Below are 25,754 nucleotides of genomic sequence, written 5' to 3' on the forward strand. Positions count from 1 at the left end.
GAAGAGCTATTTACAAAAGTGTACATCTCAATTAAATTGAATTAAGAGTGAAAGAGGGATAGGGGTTTCAACTCAGACCATACAGCAGCAAGATGAAACTGGAGTGGCATCAATCCACACTGGCCCTTATACTATTTGTCGGAAGCATGAAGAAACACGCTGTGCACTTGTGCGTCAACAGATGCTGCTTGGAAAAATTTCTGGACTCACATACTTAACATGTACATGCACCCACACGTGGACTAAACATAGAGATCATCACACAAAGAAGACAGGGTTGTTTCTTACAGAGATTCTCTGCTGGAGTGTATCTGCAGCAGACACATCTGCTGATTTTTCTGAGTTCTAATTCCAGCCTGTTTTCTCAGATTCTGATGCAGTCCCATGTAAGTGGCTGGAATTTCCTACTAATTTAGAGAAAGCCTGGATCATAGTGAACTACAATACTGGCAATGCCAAAAAAGACAGTTACCTGTTTCATAACTGGTATTCTTCAAGTTGTTTTCTCATGTCCATTCCACATTAGGTATGCATGCTTACCAGATGCATCGGGGTCAGAAGTTTTTCTCCTACCAGCATCTGTAGCAGATCTGGTGACCGGTGGAGAGGCGCTACCATGGTGTGATATAAATTCCTTCTTGCTGGAAACTCCAACAGCAGGAAAGGAGGGCAGGTTGTAGAATGGACATTAGCAACACATCTCAAAGAACACCAGTTACAAAACAGGTAACTGTCTTTCTTCTTTGAATAATTCCTCATATCCATTTCACATTAGGTGCTTCCAAGGAGGTGGGTAAGAGTTCATGGCTGTGATGATTGCAGCACAGCTCTGCCGAACCTACCATCATCTCTAGCCTGCTGTGGAAGGTTGTAGTGAGCTGTAAAGGTGTGGACTAAGTATCATGTTGTGACTCTACAGATGTCCTGGATCAGCACTTGCACCAGGAAAGCCGATGATAATGCCTGGGCTCTGGTGAATAAGCCTGAACAATCTGCAGTGGGAGGACTTTTGCTAGTTTATACAGGTCCAGATACATGAGGTAATCCAATTAGCCAGCAGCTCTGGAAAGTCTTTCATCCTGTCAGTCACAGTGACAAAAAGCTGAGACAACTTGCAGAGCAGTCAGGTATGTTCCCAGTAAAAAGCCAAGGCCCTCTGGATATCCAGGACATGTTGCTGCCTCTCTTCCTCTCCTGTGAGGTTGGTGACCCCACAGTATGCTAACATCTTTATGGCTGACCTAGAACAACGTTTCCTCAACTCCCGTCCCCTTTCGCCCCTCCTCTACCTACGGTACATCGATGACATCTTTATGATCTGGACGCATGGCCAAGAAACACTGGAGATATTCCACAGAGATTTCAACAACCTACACCCCACCATCAACCTCAGCCTGGACCATTCTACACGAGAGATCCACTTCCTGGACACCACCGTACAAATCAACAATGGAAAATTAGACACCACTCTCTACAGAAAACCCACCGACTCATACAGTTACCTACATGCATCCAGCTCCCATCCAGAACACACCACACGATCCATCGTCTATAGCCAAGCCCTTCGATACAACCGCATCTGCTCTAATCCCACTGACAGAGACCAGAAGCTTCAGGATCTCTACCAAGCATTTATAAATCTCAACTACCCACCCAGAGAAATAAAAAAGCAAATTGAAAGAGCCAGACGAATACCTAGAAACCATCTACTTCAAGACAGACCCAAGAAAACCAACAATAGAACACCACTTGTCATCACCTACAACCCCCAACTTAAACCTGTCCAACACATTATCAATAAACTACAGCCTATACTGGAACAGGATACCATACTCCAAGAGGCTCTGGGAGACAGACCCATAGTCTCCTATAGACAACCACCTAACCTCAAGATGATTCTTACCAACCACCACAGGACATACCACACTAATACCAACCCTGGTACCTTCCCTTGCAACAAACCCCGTTGCCAGCTTTGTCCACATATTCATTCTGCTGATACCATTATTGGACCTAACCAAGTGAGTTATAAGATCAAGAACACATATTCCTGTGCATCCAGAAATATAATCTATGCTATCATGTGCCGAAAGTGTCCGTCTGCTATGTACATTGGACAAACATCTCAGACACTTCGCCAAAGGATTAATGCCCACAAAACAGATATCAGACAAGATCACAAAGAGAAAACAGTTTCTTGCCATTTTAACCAGAAAGGACACTCTCTCAATGACTTAACCACCTGCATTCTGCTACAAAGACCTTTTACATCTGCACTTGAAAGGGAATCCTCTGAACTGTCATTCATGTTAAAATTCGACACTTTCCAACAAGGACTTAACAAACATTTGAACTATCTCACCCATTACCAAGATAGTTTCCCCAATTATCACCTCTAATACCATTAACTCACAAACATCCCACTCTCCCTACCTCTAATATCATCAATTCACAGACACTTACCTTCCTTCCTTCCCCCCCCCCCCCCCGCATCCCCCTTCTGTTCTGCAATGTGATTTGTCCTTTTCATATTTGTTCATTTTTTTTAATTGTATCCTTTGGTATATATGGTTGTGACTACTTTCTTCCACTATTTGATCTGAGGAAGTGGGTCTGGCCCACGAAAGCTCATCATCTAATAAACCATCTTGTTAGTCTTTAAAGTGCTACATTGTCCTGCATTTTGCTTCAACTACCCCAGACTAACACGGCTACATTTCTATCACTATTCTCAGACATGCGTGAGAGATATCTAGGAACTGCTGTGTAAACCCTCAAGGGTTCCACAATCATGCCAGTACTTGTGCTTCTTGAGGGCTGGGGCAGCACTGGGTGAATCTCCACTTATCCTAGTAGTAGTTACCCTTGCTCCTTACCAACCTGTGAGGATGTGAGTGCATTGTTTGGTGACTACGAATAGGAGGGCTCATGACTGCCTCCCTCATAGCAGTATGCACTGCAGGCTCACCAGTGTCTCTTCAACCGTAAAGAGCCTTTACTGCAGGACCTCAACGCCTGTTGGGTAAAGGCAATCTACACTTTTCATCCTCCCATTGGCACTTGGATCTGGAATGGGACAGAGAGCTAGAATGAGACCAGCAGTCCAAGACCACAAGGACTGCTGTGACATGTATTGGTGCCAATGAGACGATGACTGATGCTGATATTCTGTAATAGTTCCAGGAGCAGTGCCAAGGCCTCAGTGATGTTGATCACTCCTCTTGGTTCCTGTGCTGGGGGATGCATGCCTCGCAAGGTCTGTATCACTGAATTGATGAGCACTGCATCAAACCCTGGGCATCGGGGCATGTCCTGTCCCTAAACAAAGTTCTATCCAATACAATGCAATGAGTACAAACTAAATAAACTGCTAATGAGGTTAAACTATTGAACTGAGGAAAGCTAGCAATGAACAGTCAAAGCCAGTAGTTCTGATGCTCCGGCACTGGCAGGGCCAGACAGAGACATGGGCGAGCTGGGCAGCTGCCCTGGGCATCAACCCACAGGGGGACGCCTGATGGCAGCTGTAAGGGACGCACGGTGTCCCTTACAGCTGCCATCAGGAGCCGCGTGCTCGGCTCCCGCGGAGCCGGCCAGCAGCACCCTTGCCCCCACGGCTGCGGGGCCCTGCACAGTCTGGTGCGTGCACCAGCAGCACTAGCTGGGATGGGCTGGACAGCACATGTGCTGTGCAACCCGGGGGCGGGATCCAGGCTGCGTGCCAGTGGCTGTGACCGGCCCGCGCATGCACCGAGTGTCCTGGGGTGGGCTCTGGGCTTTGCGTCGGCGGCTGTGGGCGGTGCATGCATGCGCCATGCGCCCCGGGGGCGCGCCCGCGTCCCATGGGCGGGCCTGCGCATGCACCCTGCGGCGGAGCCACACACCTGGGCCCAGGGCGCCAAAAGGGCTCAGGCCAGCCCTGGGCACTGGCAACAAGAAGGAACTCAGATTGGAGGGAGCATGTAGCGCCCATTATACCACGCCGCGGCAGCATCACTCCAGGGCTTACTATAGTCACTCCCCTACACATATCTAATGTGGAATGGACATGAGCAATTATTATAAGAAACAACCTCTTTGCAAGACTGCACAGATCAGAATTTCATAGACAGAGGGTGCTGGACAAATACAATACCGGAGCATCAAATAAAAATTGTATTAAAGCAATGAAAATGGAAGCTTACTGTTTAAACAATCACAGAACCAACCAGACAATGGAGAAAATACAGCAACGATATATAAAGAAGACACACATTGCAAAAGTCACAAAATCAGGAATTTCTTCCCATATCCCAGTCATGGAGGAAATTCATGGAAATATTTCTTCTGTATGTGGAAAGACATGCAATGGCCAGTTGGGAGCACTGGCTCACATTTACCCTACCAATACTGATCTCAGGAATAAAATATTTTTCGAGCTTTTAGAGTTCTGCCAGACTCAATCAAGAGGCAGAGACCCAAGTGCAAGAATCCTGCTAGATGACTGTATTTAAATATTTGTAATTTCCATATTTAAAGTTCTTTTGAACAAAATATTTAGACCAAAAACCAGAAAAACCCAAACAAACCAAATTTGTGCTTCTGAGAGATGTCACAGGCCTCAGGCAATTTACTGACAATGCATTTAAAATGGTGGCATGATTGTAAGCCATATATTCAGCAGCTTATATATATGTAAAAACACTCTCAAATGTTTATTTATATTTATTACCTTTTGTATTTTTTCTCCTTCATTTTTATCAACAATTCCACCTGATATCAATACTTTAAGAGTTTCTGTAGCTGTATTTAGCACAGTTTGGACTGCCTGTTTGGTTTTCACAGCAGTAACAATGTCTGGATAATCACGCTGCATTAAACCTAAAATAAATAAGAAATGTTCCAAGTTTTCTACTTAACATTTTCAATGGTAACACATTGAGGGGAAATAGTAAATATGCTTGACAAATTGATGAGGAAAATTACTTAGTGTAATTCCATTTGTCATTGTTATTACTTCTACACGCAAATAGAAAAAATCATCACCTGCAGTATAAATCTGCACTGACAAGAAGGATGAAAAAAATCCTCCCCCCACCAAACCCAAACCCAGACTATGAAATTTTTTTCTCCCCAGCTATGTCTGAGGAAGATGAGCTTATATATGAAATTCAAATTCCAAAAATCTAATCTGAGGAGAAAAATATTTTTTGTTTTAAGTAACAAAATATAAAAATGAAGTATAAGCATCTGCCTGTGGAACAAGGACTGTTCCTCTGCATTACATAACTAAGTGTATGAATAATTTGTATTTTCTCATTTCAGTTACAACTTTTTACTACCTTGTTGTGTTTTTTTTATATTATTGTTGCATTCAGATTTCTGTCACACAGTTGAGATATCTACGAACATACTCAGCAACATGTAACATCTAATGTTTGACAATTACAGGCCAATATTTTTTAGACGGTGAGTCCACCAATGTTAAAACAGTGAACATAAGAACATAAGAACGGCCGTAATGGGTCAGACCAAAGGTCCATCTAGCCCAGTAGCCTGTCTGCCGACAGTGATCAGCACCAGGTACCCCAGAGGGGGTGGACCGAAGACAATGAGTAAATGATTTTGTCTCCTGTCATCCTTCTCCAGCCTCTGACAAACAGAGGCTAGGGACACCATTTCTATCCCCTGGCTAATAGCCTTTTATGGACCTAACTTCCATGAAATTATCTAGCTTCTCTTTAAACTCTGTTACAGTCCTAGCCTTCACAGCCTCCTCTGGCAAGGAGTTCCACAGGTTGACTACACGCCGTGTGAAGAAGAACTTTCTTTTATTAGTTTTAAACCTGCTACCCATTAACTTCATTTGGTGTCCTCTAGTTCTTCTATTATGGGAACTAATAAATACATTTTCTTTATTCGCCCTCTCCACACCACTCATGATTTTATAGACCTCTATCATATCCCCCCTCAGTCTCCTCTTTTCTAAACTGAAAAGTCCCAGTCGCTTTAACCTCTCTTCATATAGGACCTGTTCCAAACCCCTAATCATTTTAGTTGCCTTTTTCTGAACCCTTTCCAAGGCCAAAATATCTTTTATGAGGTGAGGAGACCACATCTGTACACCGTATTCAAGATGTGGGCGTACCATAGTTTTATACAGGGGCAGTAAGATATTCTGGGTCTTATTTTCTATCCCTTTCTTAATAATTCCTAGCATCCTATTTGCCTTTTTGGCCGCAACTGCACACTGTGTGGAAGTTTTCAGAGAACTATCCACGATAACTCCAAGATCTCTTTCCTGATTTGTTGTAGCCAAATTAGCCCCCATCATACTGTACATATAGTTGGGGTTATTTTTCCCGATGTGCATTACTTTACACTTATCCACATTAAATTTAATTTGCCATTTTGTTTCCCAATCGCTCAGTTTGGTGAGATCTTTTTGGAGTCCTTCACAGTCTGCTTCTGTCTTGACTATCCTAAACAGTTTGGTATCATCTGCAAACTTTACCACCTCACTGCATACCCCGTTCTCCAGATCATTTATGCATAAGTTGAACAGGATTGGCCCCAGGACTGACCTTTGGGGGATACCACTAGTTACCCCTCTCCATTCTGAAAATTTACCATTTATTCCTACCCTTTGTTTCCTGTCTCTTAACCAGTTCTCAATCCATGAAAGGGCCTTCCCCCTTATCCCATGGCAATATAATTTACACAGGAGCCTTTGGTGAGGGACCGTGTCAAAGGCTTTCTGAAAATCTAAGTATACTATATCTACTGGATCCTCCTTGTCTGCATGTTTGTTAACCCCTTCAAAGAACTCTAATAGATTAGTAAGACATGATTTCCCTTTACAGAAACCATGTTGACTTTTGTCCAACAAATTATGTTCCTCTTCATGCCTCACAATTTTATTCTTTACTATTGTTTCGACTATTTTGCCCAGTACTGAAGTTAGACTTACCGGTCTGTAATTGCCAGGATCGCCTTTAGAGCCCTTTTTAAATATTGGTGTCACGTTAGCTACCTTCCAGTCATTAGGTACAGAAGCCGATTTAAAGGATAGGTTACAAACCACAGATAATAGTTCAGCAATTTCCCATTTGAGTTCTTTTAGAACCCTTGGATGAATGCCATCTGGTCCCGGATTTGTTAACATTAAGTTTTTCTATTTGTTCCAAAGCCTCCTCTAATGACACTTCAATCCGAGACAGTTCCTCAGATTCATCACCCACAAAGGACGGTGCAGATTTTGGAATCTCCCTAACGTCCTCATCCGTGAAGACTGAAGCAAAGAAATCATTTAGTTTCTCCGCAATGGCTTTATCGTCCTTGATAGCTCCTTTTATATCTCGATCATCTAGGGGACCCACAGGTTTTTTTTAGCAGGTTTCCTGGTTCTAATGTACTTAAAAAACATTTTGTTATTTCTTTTTGAGTTTTTGGCTAGCTGTTCCTCAAAATGTTTTTTCCTTTTCTTGTAACATTTTTACACTTGATTTGACAGTGTTTATGTTCCTTTCTATTTATCTCACTAGGATTGGACTTCCACTTCTTAAAAGATGCCCTTTTATCCCTCACTGCTTCTTTTACATGGTGGTTAAGCCATGGCGACTCTTTTTTAGGTCTCTTGCTATGTTTTTTAATTTGGGGTATACATTTAAGTTGGGCCTCTATTACAGTATCTTTAAAAAGTTTCCATGCAGTGTACAGGGATTTGGCTCTAGTCACTGTGCCTTTTAATTTCTGTTTCACTAACCTCCTCATTTTTGTGTAATTCCCCTTTTTGAAATTAAATGCCAGAGTGCTGGACTGCTGAGGTGTTCTTCCCACCACAGAAATGTTAAATGTTATTATATTATATTATGGTCACTATTCCCAAGCGGTCCTGTAACGGTTATCTCCTGGACCTGATCCTGCGCTCCACTCAGGACTAAATCGAGAATTGCCTCTTACCATCTACTACAAGAAGCAGTCATTTAAGCCATTGAGAAATTTTATCTCTGCTTCTTTTCCTGAGGTGACATGTATCCAGTCAATATGGGGATAATTAAAATCCCCCATTATTATAGAGTTCTTTACTTTGGTAGCCTCTCTAATCTCCCTCAGCATTTCAATGTCAGTATCACTGCCCTGGTCAGGTGGTCGATAATATATCCCTACTGCTAATTTCTTATTATTGGAGTATGGAATTACTATCCATAGCAATTCTGTTGAACATGTTGATTCATTGAATATTTTTATTTCATTTGATTCTCCGTTATCTTTCACATACAGTGCCACTCCGCCACCCAGCTGGCCTGCTCTATCCTTCTGATATACTTTATACCCTGGTATGATTGTGTCCCACAGATTTTCCTCATTCTACCAGGTTTCAGTGATGCCTATTATGTCAATCTCCTCCTTTAATACGAGGTACTCTAGTTCACCCATTTTATTAGTCAGACTCCTAGCATTTGTGTAGAAGCACTTTAAAAAATTTGCCACTGCTTATTTGTCTGCCCTTCCCTGATGCACTGGATTCCTTTATATGTGGTTGTTTGTCTGCTCTGGCCCATGGTTTGTCCTCTCCCCTCCTCTCTTTATCACTACAGCTTAGAGAATCTCTATCAATGGATTCTCCTCTAAGAGAAGTCTCCGTCCGATTTATGTGCATCTCCACATCAATCAGCTTTCCCCCATCTCTTAGTTTAAAAACTACTCTACGGCCTTTTTAATGTTTAGTGCCAGCGGTCTGGTTCCACCCTGGTTTAGGTGGAGCCCATCCTTCCTGTAGAGGTGCCCCCTCTCCCAAAAGTGTCCCCAGTTCCTAATAAATCCAAACCCCTCTTCTCTACACCATCATCTCATCCATGCATCTGAAGCTCTGCCTGCCTACCTGGCCCTGCATGTGGAACTGGAAGCATTTCCAAGAATGCCACCATAGAGGTCCTGGATTTCAGTGTCTTTCCTAGCAACCTAAATTTGGCCTCCAGGACATCTCTCCTACCCTTCCCTACGTTATTGGTACCTACATGTACCACGACCACTGGCTCCTCCCCAGCACTACACATAAGTCTATCTAGATGCCTCGAGAGATCCGCAACCTTCGCACCAGGCAGGCAAGTGAACATACGGTTCTCCCGGTCATCACAAACCCAACTATCAATGTTTCTAACGATCGAATAACCCACTACTAACACCTGTCTCTTCCTAACAACTGGCGTTCCCTCCCCGTCAGAGGTATCCTCAGTGCGAGAGGATACCACAACATCCTTTGGAAGGAGGGTCCCAACTATGGGATGGTTTCCCTCTGTTCCCATTGAATGCTCTGTTCCCTTGAGACTTTCATCCTCTTTAAGAGCACTGGGGCTCTCAGACTGGGACAGTACTACAGTGTCCCGGAAAGTCTCATCAACATAGCTCTCTACCTCCCTTAGCTCCTCCAGTTCAGCCACCCTGGCCTCCAAAGCCCGAACTCGGTCTCTGAGGGTCAGGAGCTCCTTGCAATGGGTGCACACATACACCACTCACCCACAGGGCAGGTAATCATACATGTTACACTCAATAGAACTACCCCCCCCAAACACCCTAAACTCTAACCCCTGCCAAAACTGGTTACTTATATGTCAATAATTGTTCTTTGAGACTTCTTACATATGTCCTTTCCACGGTAGGTATATGCACATCTCAAGTACAACTGCCAGAATTTTTTTTCTATAGCATACACATCTGATCAGCTCTGTTGCCCTCTGATCAGCTCTGTTGCCCTCTTATGCTATATGCTTATAGCACTAGTATCTGGCATCTCCCAGATCGGTTACTTTTTGCTGGCCAACTTTCACAGATGTGTAGAGAATGGGTGCTGGAATGGACATTTGCAACACAACTTTTCCATAACTGCTGTTCTTCAAGATATTGTACTTTTTTTTCTTTGAGTGCTTACACATGTCCATTCCACGGTAGGTGACGCCAAGCAAAGGATGGAGGTGGAATCAGAGTTCACAAACTAATTGTACTAGAGCTCAAAGAAGCCTGGTGTTTCCCCTAGTCTATGTGGTGATGGTATAGAAAGAAGAAAATGTGTGTGACCAAGTTGTAGCTCTGCAAATGTCCTTGATAAGGACCTTGACCCAGGAATGCTTCTGAAGAAGTTAGTACCCTTGCTGAAAGAGCTAAGTAGAACTACAAAACACTTTTTTCCTCTCAGTAGAACACTAGGGTGCATCTTAGGGCTGTAATAGTGTAGGAGGTTAACCAATTAACTGATAAGCAAAAGCGTAAAGGTTAATGCTATAGACTACACACATTTCCTTCCCCTCCATTCCAGTACATTTTTAGCAAGTTGGCCAGCAGCCCCACCCAGTCTTAGCTTGTGACAGGTCCAGGACCTACCTATGCTGCAATTCTGCATTTAAAGTGTATTAGGAGCTGGGCGGGCAAGCTCTGTCCTGATTCATACCAGGTGCTGCAGCTCTGTATTAGGAACCAGATGGGCAAGAAGCCCAGCTCAGTTGCAGCTTATGCCAGATCCAGGAGCTCAGACCACCCTAGACAGGGATTGCTGCAATCCCACACTGTCTCTTTATCAGAGGCTGCAGCACAGGGCAACAGGCAGCCAGTCCACAAGAGGGGCTTGTTTTAAAATTGGCTCCCCTCTTAGACCAGCTCCTGCCTGGCATCTCGTGCTGCTGCCTCTGATACAGAGGCAGCAGCGTGGAGTGGAAGGGAGCTCTTCCAGAGTGAGGCTGGAGTGCACTGGCTGTGAGCCCTGCCCCTGGGGACTACAGAAGAGTCAATTAACCGATAAGAATTTGATGATTCAATTAACCAATATTTAACATCCCTAACTGCTGCCACTGCTCCTGCCCCCCTGCTATGCCCATTCCCCCTCCCTCTGCCTCCCAAGCGATGACTATGCTCCCTCCCCAAGCAATGTCCATGCCCCCAACCCCTACCATCCCTGAACCTTCTCCAGCCTCCCTTCCCACCCACCCAGCCCCAAATTCGATGAGGTCTCCACACTCAAGGTGGCACATCCAGCTGGCCCTGATGCCACTCTAAGCCCCCTCCCTCTTCCCAGCTTTTTTTAATTAAAGATCAATACACAGTTCATTTTGTTTAAAACCAAACAGGTGTCTTTATTGAGAGATCAGGAAGGGGAAAGGAATATTGGAGCAAGCCAGAGGCCCATAGGAGGGAGGTCCTGGGGAGAGTTACTGGGGTGCTTGAGAGTAACTCTCTTTCAGGGCCTCCCAGATATGCACCCTGGCCTGACGGGCCTGGCGGATGGCAGCTGTCTGCAGCTGCGCGAAGGGTCTCCCCTCGTGGCAGGCCTCTGTCCCCACCCCGAGAGGAAGGCCTCCCCCTTCCTCTCCACAATGTTGTGGAGGACACAACACACCAACACCAGATTGGGGATGATGTGCTCCCCCACGTCGAGGCAGGTCAGGAGGCACCTGAACTGAGCCTTGACACAGCTGAAGGTGCACTCTACCTGCATCCTGGCCCGGTTCAGGTGGGAGTTAAATTGGTCCAGGTGCACGGCTTCCTCAGCCATGGCATGCACAATGGCATCTGCACATCCCCAACCACAAGATCTGGGCAGGGGAAGAATGTGCCCACCTCAAGCTTCCAATTGAGGCTGGAGTTTCTGAAGATGCAGGCATCACGTGCCCTGCTTGACCACCCAACAAAAATGTCCATGAACTGACCATGGTGGTCAACCAGGGCCTGCAGCAACGCAGAAAAGTAGCCTTTCCTGTTAATATACTGGGCTGCTCTATGCTGAGGTGCATAGACCGGAATGTGGGTCCCATCAATTGCTCCACCGCATTTCGGGAACCCCAAGGCAGAAAATCCGGCTACAATCGGGTCCTGGTTTCCTAGGCGGATGACCCTGCACAGCAGAATGGAGTTGATGGCCTTCACAACCTGCAGGAGACAAACACAGAAAATAGAGAATGAGAGAGGGGGTGCCTGAGCCCTTGGGAGGTGCCCGCCTCCCTCCCATCCCTTCTTCCACCAAACACCCCAGGAGTCACCCCCTATGAGTCCCCCCACCTCAGCAGCAGGGCTGTGTGAGAGTGGGACAGCACAACCGCCTGGGGATGGGGTTCCCCCCATTGCCCTTTCCTGAGGGTCCCCCTTTTCAGTACTTCTCCTTCCTTCCCCACCCCTCTCCCCCGAGCAGGGACTGCAGCCCAAGAGTAGCTTACCTCCATGAGGAGGGCCCCCATGGTGGACTCCTCCATGCCGAACTGGTTGCCCACCAACTGGTAACTGTCTGGGGTGGTGAGCTTCCATACGATGACAGCGACCTACTTCTCTAGGGGTATTGTGGGTCAAAAGGTGGGTGTCATGTTGTCAGAGGGCAGGGGTGAGCAAGGCACATAGCTCCAAAAATGTGGCCTTCTGCATGCGGAAGTTTTGGAACCACTGCTAGTTGTCCCTACACTCTATAACCAGCCAGTCCCACCAGAGGGAACTGGCGTCCAGCCTCCAGAAATGCCTCTCCACAGCGAGTTACAGATGCAAGAGTGTTGCTCCCTCACCCAGGGAGAGGGTCCCCAGAATGAGCTCAGTGTTGAGCTCGGTCAGGACCAGGAAGGTAGCCAGCACAAAGTGCTGAAGAAACTACAGCATGGCTATGTGGGGTCATTACATGCCGAGGGGCAGCTCTGGATCCATGGCACAAAGACAAAAGCTGAGGCATCCAAAAAAGCTTGGTAACCACAGCATGCACTGTGAGCGCATTGCTGTCCCTCAAAGAGGTAGGCAAGCATGCAGCAGAAGCAGAGAATCGGCTGTCCAAGGGGTCCTTGTAAGCGTATGTCTCTGCTAGGCTCCAGCACCAGCACTCGGAAACAACTCGTGACCTAAAGCCCTGCCTGAAGTGGTTCCAGGTGGCTTTTTATGCGAGATAGTGTCCAATCAGTCTGAATGCTATCTTTAGAAAAAGCAGATCTCTTTTTCCATCTCCTTGGCCAGTGTAGATGCGCTCTTTCGGAAGAAGTTTTTTTTGGAAGATGTCGTCCAGAAAAGCTTCTTCCGAAAGAAGCCTGCAGTCTAGACATAGCCTCAGAAAGGCCACCTTCCTGGAAAGATATGACAGAGCAGGTTATAAGCAGCTCAAATAGAGGAGGAGACCCATGAGCTTTGACAGGATAAGGTATAGATCCATTGGGGGAACAGACTTCCAAATTTGCAGGTATGGTCTTTCTAGGCTATTGAGCAATCTGATGGACATTCTGTGCAAGAAACTAATTAGCCATTCACTGCCTCCCCAAATAGGCGTGGCCGCACTCATGCTACACCCCATTCATGCAGCTCCTCACCAGTTCTCCTGTGCTCTCTCTGGGGCTGAGGAAGCTGCCACCACATGTTGTCCACCTTCTTCACATGATGGGAGTTGGGGCTGCATGCCGCTCACCTTCACCATGCTCTTAAGAGGAGCCTGTGGCAGGGCTGAGGGCCAGTGGCTATGCTGGGAAAAGGGGCTCTGGACTCCGCCAAAAGGAGAAGAGCTTCAGATGAAAGTGTGGGGGAGGGGGAACAAAACTGGAAGCTAGCCTCCCCCAGCCAGTGATTCTCTGCTGCCCATGCATGTGATCTGTGCTATTAATTACACCATTGTCTGGAAGCTGACTTCTGGGAAGAAGGCTGTAGGAACTGCTCCCTGCTGCCACATCTCTCCCTTTTATTGGACACCTAAGACCACTGGGGACCTTGTTGGGGAGTGGGGAAAAGTGCTATTTCTCACCTCTCTTTAAAGAAAGGGATTGCCAAAAGTCTTAAACTGGTCCCATGATGGCCTCATTGAGAGGCAGAGCCATTAAATGACCCTCTCACAGTCAAAATGTCAATGTGGCTATGGGAAAAGTCTTTGACTACCTCCACTTGCAGCTCTGAGTTCAAGGCTACCCTCTTCACAGCACCTGGAGAGCATTAATGTCATCTTGGATAGGCGACCTGTGCACGCCCAACACTACCTCATCTGCAGAGGAGGAATCCTGCACCAGAAGGGACCCTCCTCTTGTCCTTCTACACTAATTAAGTCCAGCAGGTCTAGGGTCAAGTGGTGTTTGATGGGTTGGCAGAGTCTTTATCTCCAAGGCCCCTGAATATGCACATCTAGAATGCGTCCCCAACATCAGTGGAAAACTCTAAGGGTTTCAAAATGGTCATAACACTGGCATAGGCCAATGCCCGCTGGACCAAGCACTTGGTGATACCGCCCTGCACCATGGTCCCCCACTGCACAGAGCTGACTGGGGGACAATGACAGAAACCCCCCATTGCTGGCTATATGACCTCAATTACAACTGCAACAAAAAGACTTCCTACATCAAGGTGCAGTATTAACTGGTTCCAGAGACCAGTGCTGAAGGGGAGGAGGCTGCATCAAGGATAGCAGGGATGGTTGCCTCTAAATAGTACTGAGGAGCCTGATACCGAGTGACCCAGTACTTGGGGTAATATTCTCCCCTTTCTACCAATCAGCACTACAGATGCCAGCTCTTGCACTGCCAGTAATAGTGATAACAATAATGCCAGCAACTCCCCAGCTACCATAAACAGTTCAGAGATGGACAGCACCATGATTGCACTGAAACCTCCATGTTCCTCTGACACTTGCTGGTTCAGTATCTGACTCAAAGGAGACTGAAAACAGGACAGAGTCCATGGAATCACCCTGTGGAGGAGGGGCAGGAAGTGTCCCAACTCAGGTATCACTCTGCTGTGCTCTCCATGCTTGAAACTTTTTCTGAGTTGAGGAATGCTTCCACCCTACCAGCTGTTCCTACATTTCTTTTTTAGCCCTGGGGATGTGGAATGGTGCCAAGAGTCTCTCAGTGGAAGGAACATTCCATACTGATTCTGAATCACATGGTACAGAGTCCAACTGTGTTTGGTCCAAAGAGGGTCTGAGTGCTGCTTCCATCAATTGGAACTTCATGTTTGATTATGCAGCACAAGGCTTCGCCCTGTTTACTCAGAGAAGAGAAAGCTGTTATCCCAAGTCCCAGCATACCTTCTCTATATTAGTGTGCGGCAGCCAGCTGGTCTGGGTCTGTCACACTAGCCATGGCACAAAAAAAAAAAAACCAGTTCCAGCAACTATCATGGACAGTAAGAAGGAACTGAGGGGAGTATGGGGTTAGCTGGTCCCTTTATACAGGTACTATGAGTGCACAGAACCAGAGGGCAATAGAGCTGACTTGATGGGTATCACGGAGGGTGAAAAAGAGAGGGGTACTCACAACGAGAAGTCCTGTGGCACCTTATAGACGAAGATTTATTTGAGCATAAGCTTTCGTGGGCAAAGACCCACTTCATCAGATGGATGTAGTGGAAATTCCAAAGGCAGGTATAAATAAACAGGCACATGAAAAAAAGGGAGTACCAATCAAGAGAAAGGCCAGAGATAATGAAGTCAATTCAGTCAGGAAGGATGTGCCCCACTTCTAGCAGCTGATGTGGAGGTGTGAACACCAAGAGAGGAAAAACTGCTTTTGTAGATGGCTAGCCATTCACAGTCTTTGCTCAATCCTAAATTGATAGTGTCAAATTTGCAAATGAATTGTAGCTCTGCAGTTTCTCTTTGAAGTCTGTTTTTGAAGTTTTTTTTGTTGCCGGGTATCTACTTTTAAATCTACTACTGTGTGTCCAGAGAGACCGAAGTGTTTTCCTACAGGTTTTTTGTATGTTACCATTCCTGATATCTGATTTGTGTGTATTTATTCTTTTATGTAGGGACTGTCCAGTTTGGCCAATGTATAAGGCAGAGGGGCAACACATTTCGAAGAACAACAGTTACAGGTAAATAACCGTTTTTCCTTCTTCGAGTGATTGCTCATGTCCATTTGAATGAGGTGACTCCCCAGCTGAACCCAAAGGAGGCAGAGTCAGAGACATTCCTGAGAAAAACAAGTCACCAGTATGGAAGCAACATAACTGAGGTAGCAACATTGCCCACATATGTGTAAACTTTCTCCTCTTATTGTCCTTTTCACAGAACTGAACCGAGTACTGCAGAACCGAGGGCAGCGTCACTTCTGGCTTGCTGGATAATGGCATAATGTGCAGCAAATGTGTGGACAGAGGACCACGTGGCCGCTCTACAAATATCAATGATCGGCACCTGCGCCACAAAAGCCGCAGAAGATGCCTGAGCTTTGGTAGAGTGCGCTCTGACCTGGGGCGGCTCCTTGTGTGCCAATACATAACACTCCCTGATACATGAGGAGGTCCATGTGGACAGCCTTTTGGCTGACACAGGAAACCCCTTCATCCTTTCCACAAAAGAAATAAACAGCTGAGAAGATTTGCAAAAGGGCTTTGTTCTGTTTAAATAAAAAGCTAAGGCTCCTTTTGCGTCGAGAGAATGCAGGGCCTGCTCCTTAGGGGAGCGGTGGGGCTTTGGGAAGAAAACAGGTAAATGTCCTGGGACATGTGGAATGATGACACCATCTTGGGGAGGAATGCTGGGTGAGGGCATAGTCTGACCCTATCCGATGAAAACACTAAATAGGGTGCTTCCATGGTCAGAGCCCGAAGCTCCGACACCCTGCGCACTGAGATAATGGATATTATGAATGCCACCTTAAACAATGGGTTCTTGAGTGTACACGTGGCTAAGGGCTCAAATGGGATACATAAGTCTAGTAAGCACCAGGTTCAGATCCCACTGAGGCACCGGTGCCCGCACGTGTGAGAACGACCTATCTAGCCCCTTGAGGAACCTCAACCACGGGGTTAGTGAAAAGGGATCTGCCGCCAACCCCCATGTGGAAGGCCGACAGGGACATCAAGTGGACCCTAATAGACGAGGTGGACAGGCCTGCCTGACGCAGCTCAAAAATACAGTCAAGGACCACTGGGATAGGGGCCAAGGATGGGTCTATGTCCCTCCTGGACACCCATAGGGAGAACCTCTTCCACTTAGCGGAGTAGGACAACCTGGTAGCCGGCTATTTGCTCCCCAGAACTGCCTGAACACCCTCAGAGCAGGCAAGCTCAGGCTGCGTTAGCCATGGACAAGCCACGCCGTCAGGTGGAGGGACTTGATGTTCGGGTGGTAGAGGAAACCCCCCTCCTAGGCTCACGTGATCAAGTCCGGAACTAGTGGGAGGGGTTGCAGCTCGTCCTACACCAGTTCCAGTAGCATGAGGTACCAAATCTGTCTGGGCTAGTCCGAGGCTATCAGGAGGACCCGACACTTGGACTGCCTGATCTTGGTTAGAACCTTGGGAACAATGGGTAACAGGGGAAAAGCATACAGCATGCCCCGTGGCAAAGGAGCGACACAAGCATCCCCTTTCGACTCTGCCCTTAGGCCCAGGAACGAGAAGTATTGGGGACACTTCCCCTGTTTGCCTCTGTGACAAACAGGTCCAGCTGGGGATGACCCCACTTCTGGAAGAGAAGTAGAAGGGTGGCATCTTACAAGCACCACTCGTGAGCTCTGAAGGACCTGCTCAGTAAGTCTGCCAGCGTTTTCTTGCAACCTGGCAAGTACGCCGTCTGGAGCTAAAAATTGTGAGCTATGCAAAACTCCCACAAGAGAACCGCTTTGCAGCACAGGGGAGAAAACCGAGGTTCGGCCCCTCCCCCCAAAGCTTGTTTATATAAAACACTGCTGACATGTTGTCTAGCAGCACCAATATAGATTTCCTTGAGAGAGTGGTCAGGAAGACCTTGCACACCCTCCTGACAGCCCTTAACTCCCTGATGTTTATATGCAAGGCCTTTTTGTGGGGAGTCCATAACCCCTGTGTCCTCTGGCGCTCTAACTGTGCGCCCCAACCCTCGCCGGAGGCATCGGTTATTAGTGTGACCAAGGGAACCGCCACCTGAAAAGGCACCCCTTTGCACACTTTGTCCTCCCGAGCCCACCATTACAGGGAGGCAATCACTTCCGGAGGCACCATCAGGATGGTGTCTCAATGTGCTTTGGCCTGGTTGAAAGACCGTGCCAGCCAAGCCTGCAGCGGTCTGAGTCTCAGCCTGGCGTGACGGACCACATACGTGCAGGTTGCCATATACCCGAGCTGTTTCATGCAATTCCGAGCCGTTACGAGTGGGGACAGTGTTAGGCTGCACACCATAGCAGCCATAGTTTGGAATCTGGCCCTGGGGAGATACGCTCGCCCCTTTCTAGCATCTATGTAGGTCCCCACGAACTCTATGTCCTGCAAGGGGGTTAGCAGCGACTTCTCCTTGTTGAACACGAGCCTGAGCTTTCTGAAGATGGTCCTTGTAAAGCGTATATGCACTTGTTCCCTCAACCACCCAAGAATGAGCCAGTCATCTAGGTATGGAAACACTTGGATCCCATGCCTCCTGAGAAAGACTGTCACCACTGCCATACATTTTGTAAAGACCCTGGGGGCAGTAGAGAACCCAAAGGGGAGCACAGGAACTGTTAGTGGCTGTGGGCCACTGCAAAATGGAGAAATCGCCTGTGACTTGGCCGTGTGGCCACGTGAAAATAAGCGTCTTTCAAGTCAAGGGCTGCGTACCAATCCCCTACTTCTAGAGCTGGAATAATGGAGGCCAGGGTCATCCTAAACCTTGCTTTTTTATAGCTTTGTTGAGGTTTCTGAGGTCCAGGATAGGACGAAGCCCTCCCTTGGGCTTAGGGATAATAAAATAATGGGAATAGAACTCCTTGCCCTCCCGATGAGGCGGGACCCTTTCCACCGCTCTCTTTTCCATGAGCAAGAGGACCTCCTGATGGAGGAGGGCCTTGTGAGATGGGTCCCTGAAAAGGGACTAGGAGTGGGTGAGGGAAGGCGAGGAACTCAGAAAGGGGATGGAGTAACCCATCCTTACCAAGCCCAGCATCCACTTGTCGGACATGACGTGGGCCCAGGCTTGGAAAAAAATGGGACAACCTGTCCCCAAACGGCGGGGTGATATCAGGGACTGGTACACAGTCCTCGGGCACAGTTTCAAAATGGCTGCTTAGACTGCTGGGTGGAGGGCTGACTAGTGCCCCTATCTGCATCAGCCCATGGGTGACGTTGCCTATTACGGGTGGAAGTGGCACCTGCCGCACTACCTATACCCCCACTCGAACTGAGAGGATGCCGCCGCCACTGGTCCAGCTGAGAAGGCTGGAACTACGACCTCCCCAGATGCCTAATCGGTAGCTGCCTCTGCTGAGGCACGGGGTGTGAATGCCTAATGACCTAAGCATAGCCCCTGTGTCCTTCAGACTATGCAGCCTGGAAGCCGTGTGTTTGGAAAAAAGGGCTCGCATATCAAAGGGCAGGTCTTGGATCGTGGACTGCATGTCTGGCAGGATCTCTGATACCTGCAGCCAGGTGCTTCGACACATGACCACACCAGAAGCCATGGTTCTGGCAGCTGAGTCCACCACATCCAGGCGGCTCATAGGGCCGTACGTGCTATGGTCCTCTGCTCTGTGACCATAGCTGCAAAGTCCTACCTAGCATCCGGGGGCAGCCTGTCCCGGAACTTATCCAACGCCTGCCACGTGTTATAGGTGTAGTGACTGAGCATCGCCTGCTGGCTGGCGATGCATAAATGGACACTGCCTGTCACATAGACCTTGTGCCCCAGCAAGTCAAGGCGCTTGGGCTCCCTGGCAATTGGCATAGGTCCAGGCTGCCCCTGTCTCTCCTTCTGAGTGACCGCCTGGACCACCAGTGAACCTGGAACCGGATGGGAGTAGAGGTGCTCATGCCCCGACTGCGGAACGAAGTACCTCTTGTCAACCCACTTAAGGGTGGGGGTTATAGATACTGGAGTTTGCCACAAGGCGTTCGTAATCTTAGCCACTGTCTTATTTAGAGGTGGGGCCAACTTGGCGGGGGCATCCACAGTGAGGATGTTGACCATTGGATCAGAGTCCTCGGCCACAGGCTCCACTGGTATCCCCAGATTAGCTGCCAGCCTATAGAGCAACTCTTGATGAGCCCTAGCATCCATCGCCGACAAGGACGGGGCTGAGTTCTCCAGGGCCTCTTCAGTGGATGAGGATGACTCCCCCCTAACGTGCCCCGGGGTCTTCCACCATCTCTGGACGGGGGGAGGAGGGGTCGCCTGCGGGGTTTCCGCACAAGCGGGGTTGTCAGCCCCATCCCTCTTGGGCAAACTCTTCCTCCATACAGCTAAATTCCATGTCTATCGTGACAGGCTTCATGCTGCTGTATTTGAACCAATAACACAATCCTGCCGACTACGCCAATTGTCAGCTGACGGTCAGGGCAGTGTGTGTGTGTGTGTGTGTGTGTGTGTGTGTGTGTGTTACTGAGAAAAGGTTTCACACCCGTGACTTTACTGCTAGGACCGGGGTCCCATTGCGGAGGGCAGCCAACAGGCTGACAGATGCCCCAGAGTTTATGGGAAGAGCTTATTACATCTCAGATTTCAGCTGCTAGGATACAGGATCCCTTCGCAGCAGGCAGTCTAGGGAAGACTGAGAGATGCCCCAATGGATCTGTCACCTGGGAGTGACACGATCCAAAACGCCCAAGCTCTTCCTATACCTGTCTCTTATGACCGGCTGAAGTTCTTTTAAATTGTGCTTGGTTCTGTTACAGCAACTGAAGGAGTCAGGTTAAAACTTAAACAGTTACAGGTTTATTAAAGAAGCTTATAAATCATATGGTTACAATGGCTATTGCTCTATTTCTTAACTGCTAGCAAATATAGATCTTAAAAATGGTTACAAAGAAAATAAAGATAGAAAATAGAAATAATGGTACCAAGTGACAGCTTAATCTTTAAAGAACTCTAAGTCTATGTGTACACTTAAGACAAAGGATCACATCCAGGTACAACTTTTACCCCCTTCTGTGCCTCTCGACTCCAGCGGGTCAAGCCGGGGCTGGTCCCTCAATTCCTAGGAAAGACGAATACGAGGTGGGCATCCCCGTGGAACCTCGGGAGGTCAAACACCTAACCCGACCAGCAGATAGATGGTAGATTGACACTCAAGAGTAAATGTGCTGCTGGACCCATCTTTATACCCATAGGGGCCCATATCCTCTTTCTTATCTAAGATGCCAAATTGTACTGGTCTGTCTCTGTGGTGCCAGTTCTTACAAGCAAGTTTCAAGTTAATTTACACTTGCAAGAGAGATAACTAAATTGTGCGTACTAGACATTTTTTACTGGGCGAGAGATTCCTCCCCCCGCGGATGGCTGTGTGTTCGTATCAATATGGGTTTTAGTCAAGGGCACTCCTTGGCAGCCTCTTGGTCAGCAATTGGCATATCTCTGTTTACAGCCATTCACGGTCACACAGCAGCCTGCATATCCTGAGCCTCCTGCTCCTGTATGCTTCAGGCAAGCAAAAATGGATGTTACAGGGGGGTTCCTGTCTGGCTACAGGGATAGCCACTGGGGGCACTTCCGCTAATGCCTCCTGCCTCTGTGTACCGTCCACTATAGAGGACGGAGGAGGTCTCAACATCGAAGCGGATAGGGTGCTCCTCTGATGGGAGACACTGGACGCTAGAGAGGGTGGCCTTGGGCCCTGCTACTGATGGTATGCCCAGGGCATCCAAAATGGCCAGGGCGGTTGAGCTTGCAGAGACCACATCTGCTGAAAATCTTCCGGCACTGGCTGGTGCCGAGAACGTGAGCAATACCAGGACGAAAACCTAGACAAGCATCCTGAGTGCAGCAACTCTGCCTCAGACTCAGAGGAGTAGTCCAAAGCAGACCAGGGCGGTGCCGTGGAGGAGTGCTTGGAATGGAGACTAAGCCTATACCTAGACATGGACTCTGGCTTCCCTGCATGGGCCTGTCTAGGTGGATGCATTAACGGTGGTGCCGGAACTCTGGTGCTGGGCAGCTGCTGCACTGAACCGGGAGTGGAAGCTGCAGTTGGCGTCAGTGCTGTTGATGCCGGTGCCAGTGGCAGTGGCAGTGATGGAGCCTGCGGTGCCGTCGAGGCATGCGATGCTGGCGCCAGACGCGCACCCTGAGAACAGGCAGCAACTATCGGTGCCATACAGTTCCCCCACACGTGCTGGGGATCTGCTAGTGCCGATGCCGCCGGTGCAGGTGTCAACGCCGTCACCAACGTTGGCATTGGCATCGATGGTGGTACTGACCAGGCTACTGGCTTAGGCGCCGCAACCAGTGCCGCCATGGCCCCCGGTGCCGAAGGCGAAGACCCCTCCAAGAGCAGGGGTGACGAAGGGAAGGCTGTCAGTTCAATGAGCTCATGGGCTGCATTGAACGTCTCTGGAGTGGACGGATGGTGTGTGGGGATCGGACCCAGGCTCTGAGTATGAGGTGGGTCAACACTCCTCTGCACACTGACACGACTAGCTCTAGGGTAGTCCAGGCACGGGGAACTGTAGGTGACTAGATAGCAGTACTCAGAATGCACTCCGGATTTAAGGTTTATCAGTGACCGAAAGTACTACTGAAGCCACAGTGGAGTCAGCGTCCAAGTGTTGTACAATCGCATAATGGTTCATGAATGTAGCATTAGATGACCCTGTAGCCGCTTGACAGATATCACTCAATGGGAAGACTTGTATGAAGGCTGTAGATGTAGCCATTGTTCTCATAGAGTGGGCTTTTGGTTGGGATTGGAGAGATTTATTACGAATGGAATAGCAGGTGGTGATGCATGTTACTATAAGCGCTGCAATATGTTGGGTGGATAAGGCATTGCCTTTGGATCCTTCTGCAATTAATACTAATAGCCATTTTGCGCCACTCTCGGGTTCTGTCAATATAAAAAGCAAGAGCTTAACGTACGTCGAGTGTATGGAGACGACCTTCTCGCAAACAGGAATGAGGTTTCAGATAGAATGAGGGCAATACGATAAGTTTGTTAATATGAAACTTGGAACAAACTTTGGGAATAAAGGCAGGGTGCAGTTGTAATATCACCAAGTCTTTGGTAAACGATGCAAATGGTGGTGATGCCATCATGGCGGCAAGTTCACTAACTATACACACAGAAGTAATTGCTAACAGAAAAACCAATTTCACTGTGAGCATGTGGAGAGATGTCATGGCCAATGGCTCAAACGGGGGACACATTAGGGTATCCAGCACCAAATCCAGGTTCCAGGAGGGTGGTGGCAGTCTACATGGGGGATTGAGGTTCGTCAAACCTTTTATGAATCTTTTAATGATTGGGTGAGCAAATTCTGACACCCCCTTTGTGGAATGATGGAAGGCACTGATTGCTGCTAAATGTACTTTCAAAGAAGAGATAGAAAAGCCTGCTCGTTCCAGGTGAAAGACATAATCAAGGATCTGATGGAGGAGCAAGGCATACGTGTCAATTTGATTATCGGAGCACCAGACCACAAATCTTCGCCACTTTGAGAGATAAGTCATTCACATAGACTCCCTTCTACTATGCATTAAGACAGTTTTTACTTGTTCCGAGCAGAGATGCTCAGATGCTTTGAAGCAGTCAGGAGCCAAGCCACAAATGTGGAGTCTCTGGCCTGGGATGGAGGAGAGAGCGGCAGTTCTGAGAGAGCAGATCTGATAGAGGAGGAAGAGGGTAAGATAGTTTCAAGGACATTTGGTGAAGGAATAGATACCACAGTTGCCTCGCCCATACCAGAGCTATGAGAATTACTTGTGCAGAATCTGTGTTGATTTTCTCTGGAACTCTGGGTATGAGCACAGTCGGGGGAAATGCATAGAATAGTGACATCTTCCAGCTGATCAGGAATGCATCTCCCAGTGAACCTTTCCTAATGCTTGCCCTGGAGTAACAGTGGTGACACTTGGTGTTGTTGCCAGTGGCGAATAGATCTATTTGAGGAGATCCCCAGAGGGAGAAGATGCATCAAAGGATGTTTGCATGTATCTCCCACACATGATCGTGAGGAAAATGCCTGTTCAGCGAGTCTGCAACAGCATCGCTGGTGCCAGGTAAGTAAGATGCTATTAAGGTGACGTCATTTTGAATGCACCAATTCCATAATTGGACTACTTCTGCAAAAAGCAACCATGAGCGTGACCCTCCTTGTTGATTCATGTAATACATCGTTGCGATGTTGTCAGTCAATATACTGGTGGTGGTTCCAGATATGTGGGAATGGAAGTGTCTGCATGCATGGAAGACTGCTCTGAGCTCTAGAAGATTTATGTGAAGAGCCGCTTCTGTTGCTCACCACCTGCCCTAGACCGTCATGCCATTCATATGTGCACCCCAGCCAGTGAGGGAGGCATCTGTGGTTAACTGATTCATTGGTTGAGAATGGTGGAACGAGACCCCTGCCATGAGATTGCGTGGTTTGATCAACCACAATAGGGATCTGCGAAAGTGGGCTGGAGGAGCTACTGACTTTTGAATGCTCTCTTTTGTCAGGATATATACCGATGCCAGCCAATGCTGGAGACAGCAGAAGCGTAACCATGCATACTGAACCACGAATGTGGTAGCAGCCATATGGCCCATCAGTTGCAGAAAAGTGAGCTGCAGGGGCATGCACCAGGATGGTTATCAGATCTTATATTGCTTGAAATCGTTCCATAGGTAAGTATGCCCATATCGAGACAGACCATAAAGTTCATAGGGGTTGGCTTGATTCTGAGTTAGCTCCACCTTGGACTTCTGCTCATTGACAGTGAGGCCGAGGGAGTTAAAAATGTCTGATCAGTGTGACCATGTGGGATGTCTCTTCCCATGATCGACCTTTTATGAGGCAGTCGTCTAGGTAAGGAAATATGATGACATCTCTGCAATGCAAATGTGCTTCCACTACTAAAAGAGTTTTCGAGAAGACCTTGGGAGCAGACACAAGGCCAAATGGTAGCACTCAATATTGGAAATGATCGTTGCCGACAACAAAACAAAGGAATCACCTGTGCGCTGGATAGATGGCAATGTGGAAATCAGCCTCTTGAAGGTCGATGGCTGCAAACCAGTCTCCATTGTCCGGTGATGGTATTATGGTAGTAATTGTCACCATTTTGAAGTGTTGCTTCCAGAGGTAGTGATTCAACTTCCGCAGATCGAGAATGGGCCTCCATCCTCCCGTTTTCTTCTGAGTTAGGAAATAACAGGAATAGAAGCCTTTTCCTCTGAACTGACTTGGAATCCTCTCTATAGCACCAATAGACAGAAGGTGATGGACCTCTTGTCTTAAGAGATCCTTGCAAGATGGGTCCCTGAAGAGGGACGGGGTTGGTGGGGTGGTGGGAGGAATGGAGGTAAATGGGATTGTGAATCCAGATGCCACAACTTCCAAGACTGGTTGGTCTGATGTTATGGTGGCCCAATGATGGTAAAATGGCTGTAGACGGTGGTGAAACAGAAGGGGGATCTGATGTTGTGTCCCGACAATATAAACTGTCTGTGTGCCCTCGACTGAGGAGTCAAACCTGCTGCTTTGTGGCAGACTGATTGATCGCGCAATCTGGCTGAACGCGTCTGCACTCCAGACGCTGCTTTGGGTGAGAATGGTCGTAGGGGTAGTGCTGCTGCCTTTGATATTGGTAATTGTATCTCCTTTGATATGAGTAGTATCTCTTGTATCTTTAAGGAGGAGTATACATCCTTAGAGTACGCAAGGTCGTATGCGAGTCCTTCCCTGAGTGGAGGACCTTGTCTGTCTTGTCTGCAAAAAGCCTCTGTTTCTCAAATGGAAGCTCTTCTACTTTACTTTGCAGTTCTTTGGGAACTCCAGCTGTGGCAAGCCAGGACGATCTTCTCATAGAGAGCGCCATAGCCGTGGAGCATGCGGCTGTATCCGCTACATCTAGGGCGATCTGTAACCCTGCCCTGGCCGATGTATAGCCCTCCTGTATGACAGATTTCAAGAGTA

The 25,754-nt window shown here is 47.8% G+C and overlaps 1 protein-coding gene and 1 long non-coding RNA gene across 2 annotated transcripts in view; one reads left to right on the forward strand and one right to left on the reverse strand.

Annotated features, from left to right (window-relative positions):
- Positions 1 to 16,300, forward strand: part of LOC142829257 (uncharacterized) — a 35,051-nt gene extending 18,751 nt beyond the window's left edge. The window contains exons 3-4 of the long non-coding RNA XR_012903691.1: positions 15,721 to 15,786; positions 15,983 to 16,300. This is a non-coding gene — a long non-coding RNA (uncharacterized LOC142829257). The remainder of the gene's footprint in view (positions 1 to 15,720; positions 15,787 to 15,982) is intronic.
- The window catches only part of LOC112547202 (solute carrier family 9 member C1), a 384,240-nt gene that overhangs the window by 154,238 nt on the left and 204,248 nt on the right, over positions 1 to 25,754 (reverse strand). Inside the window, exon 19 of the mRNA XM_025188925.3 lies at positions 4,712 to 4,860. Within this exon, the coding sequence (XP_025044710.1) occupies positions 4,712 to 4,860 (149 nt within the window). The remainder of the gene's footprint in view (positions 1 to 4,711; positions 4,861 to 25,754) is intronic.

The sequence above is a fragment of the Pelodiscus sinensis genome, chromosome 5 (assembly GCF_052426305.1).
Source record: "Pelodiscus sinensis isolate ZL-2025 chromosome 5, ASM5242630v1, whole genome shotgun sequence".
NCBI lineage: Eukaryota > Metazoa > Chordata > Testudines > Trionychidae > Pelodiscus > Pelodiscus sinensis.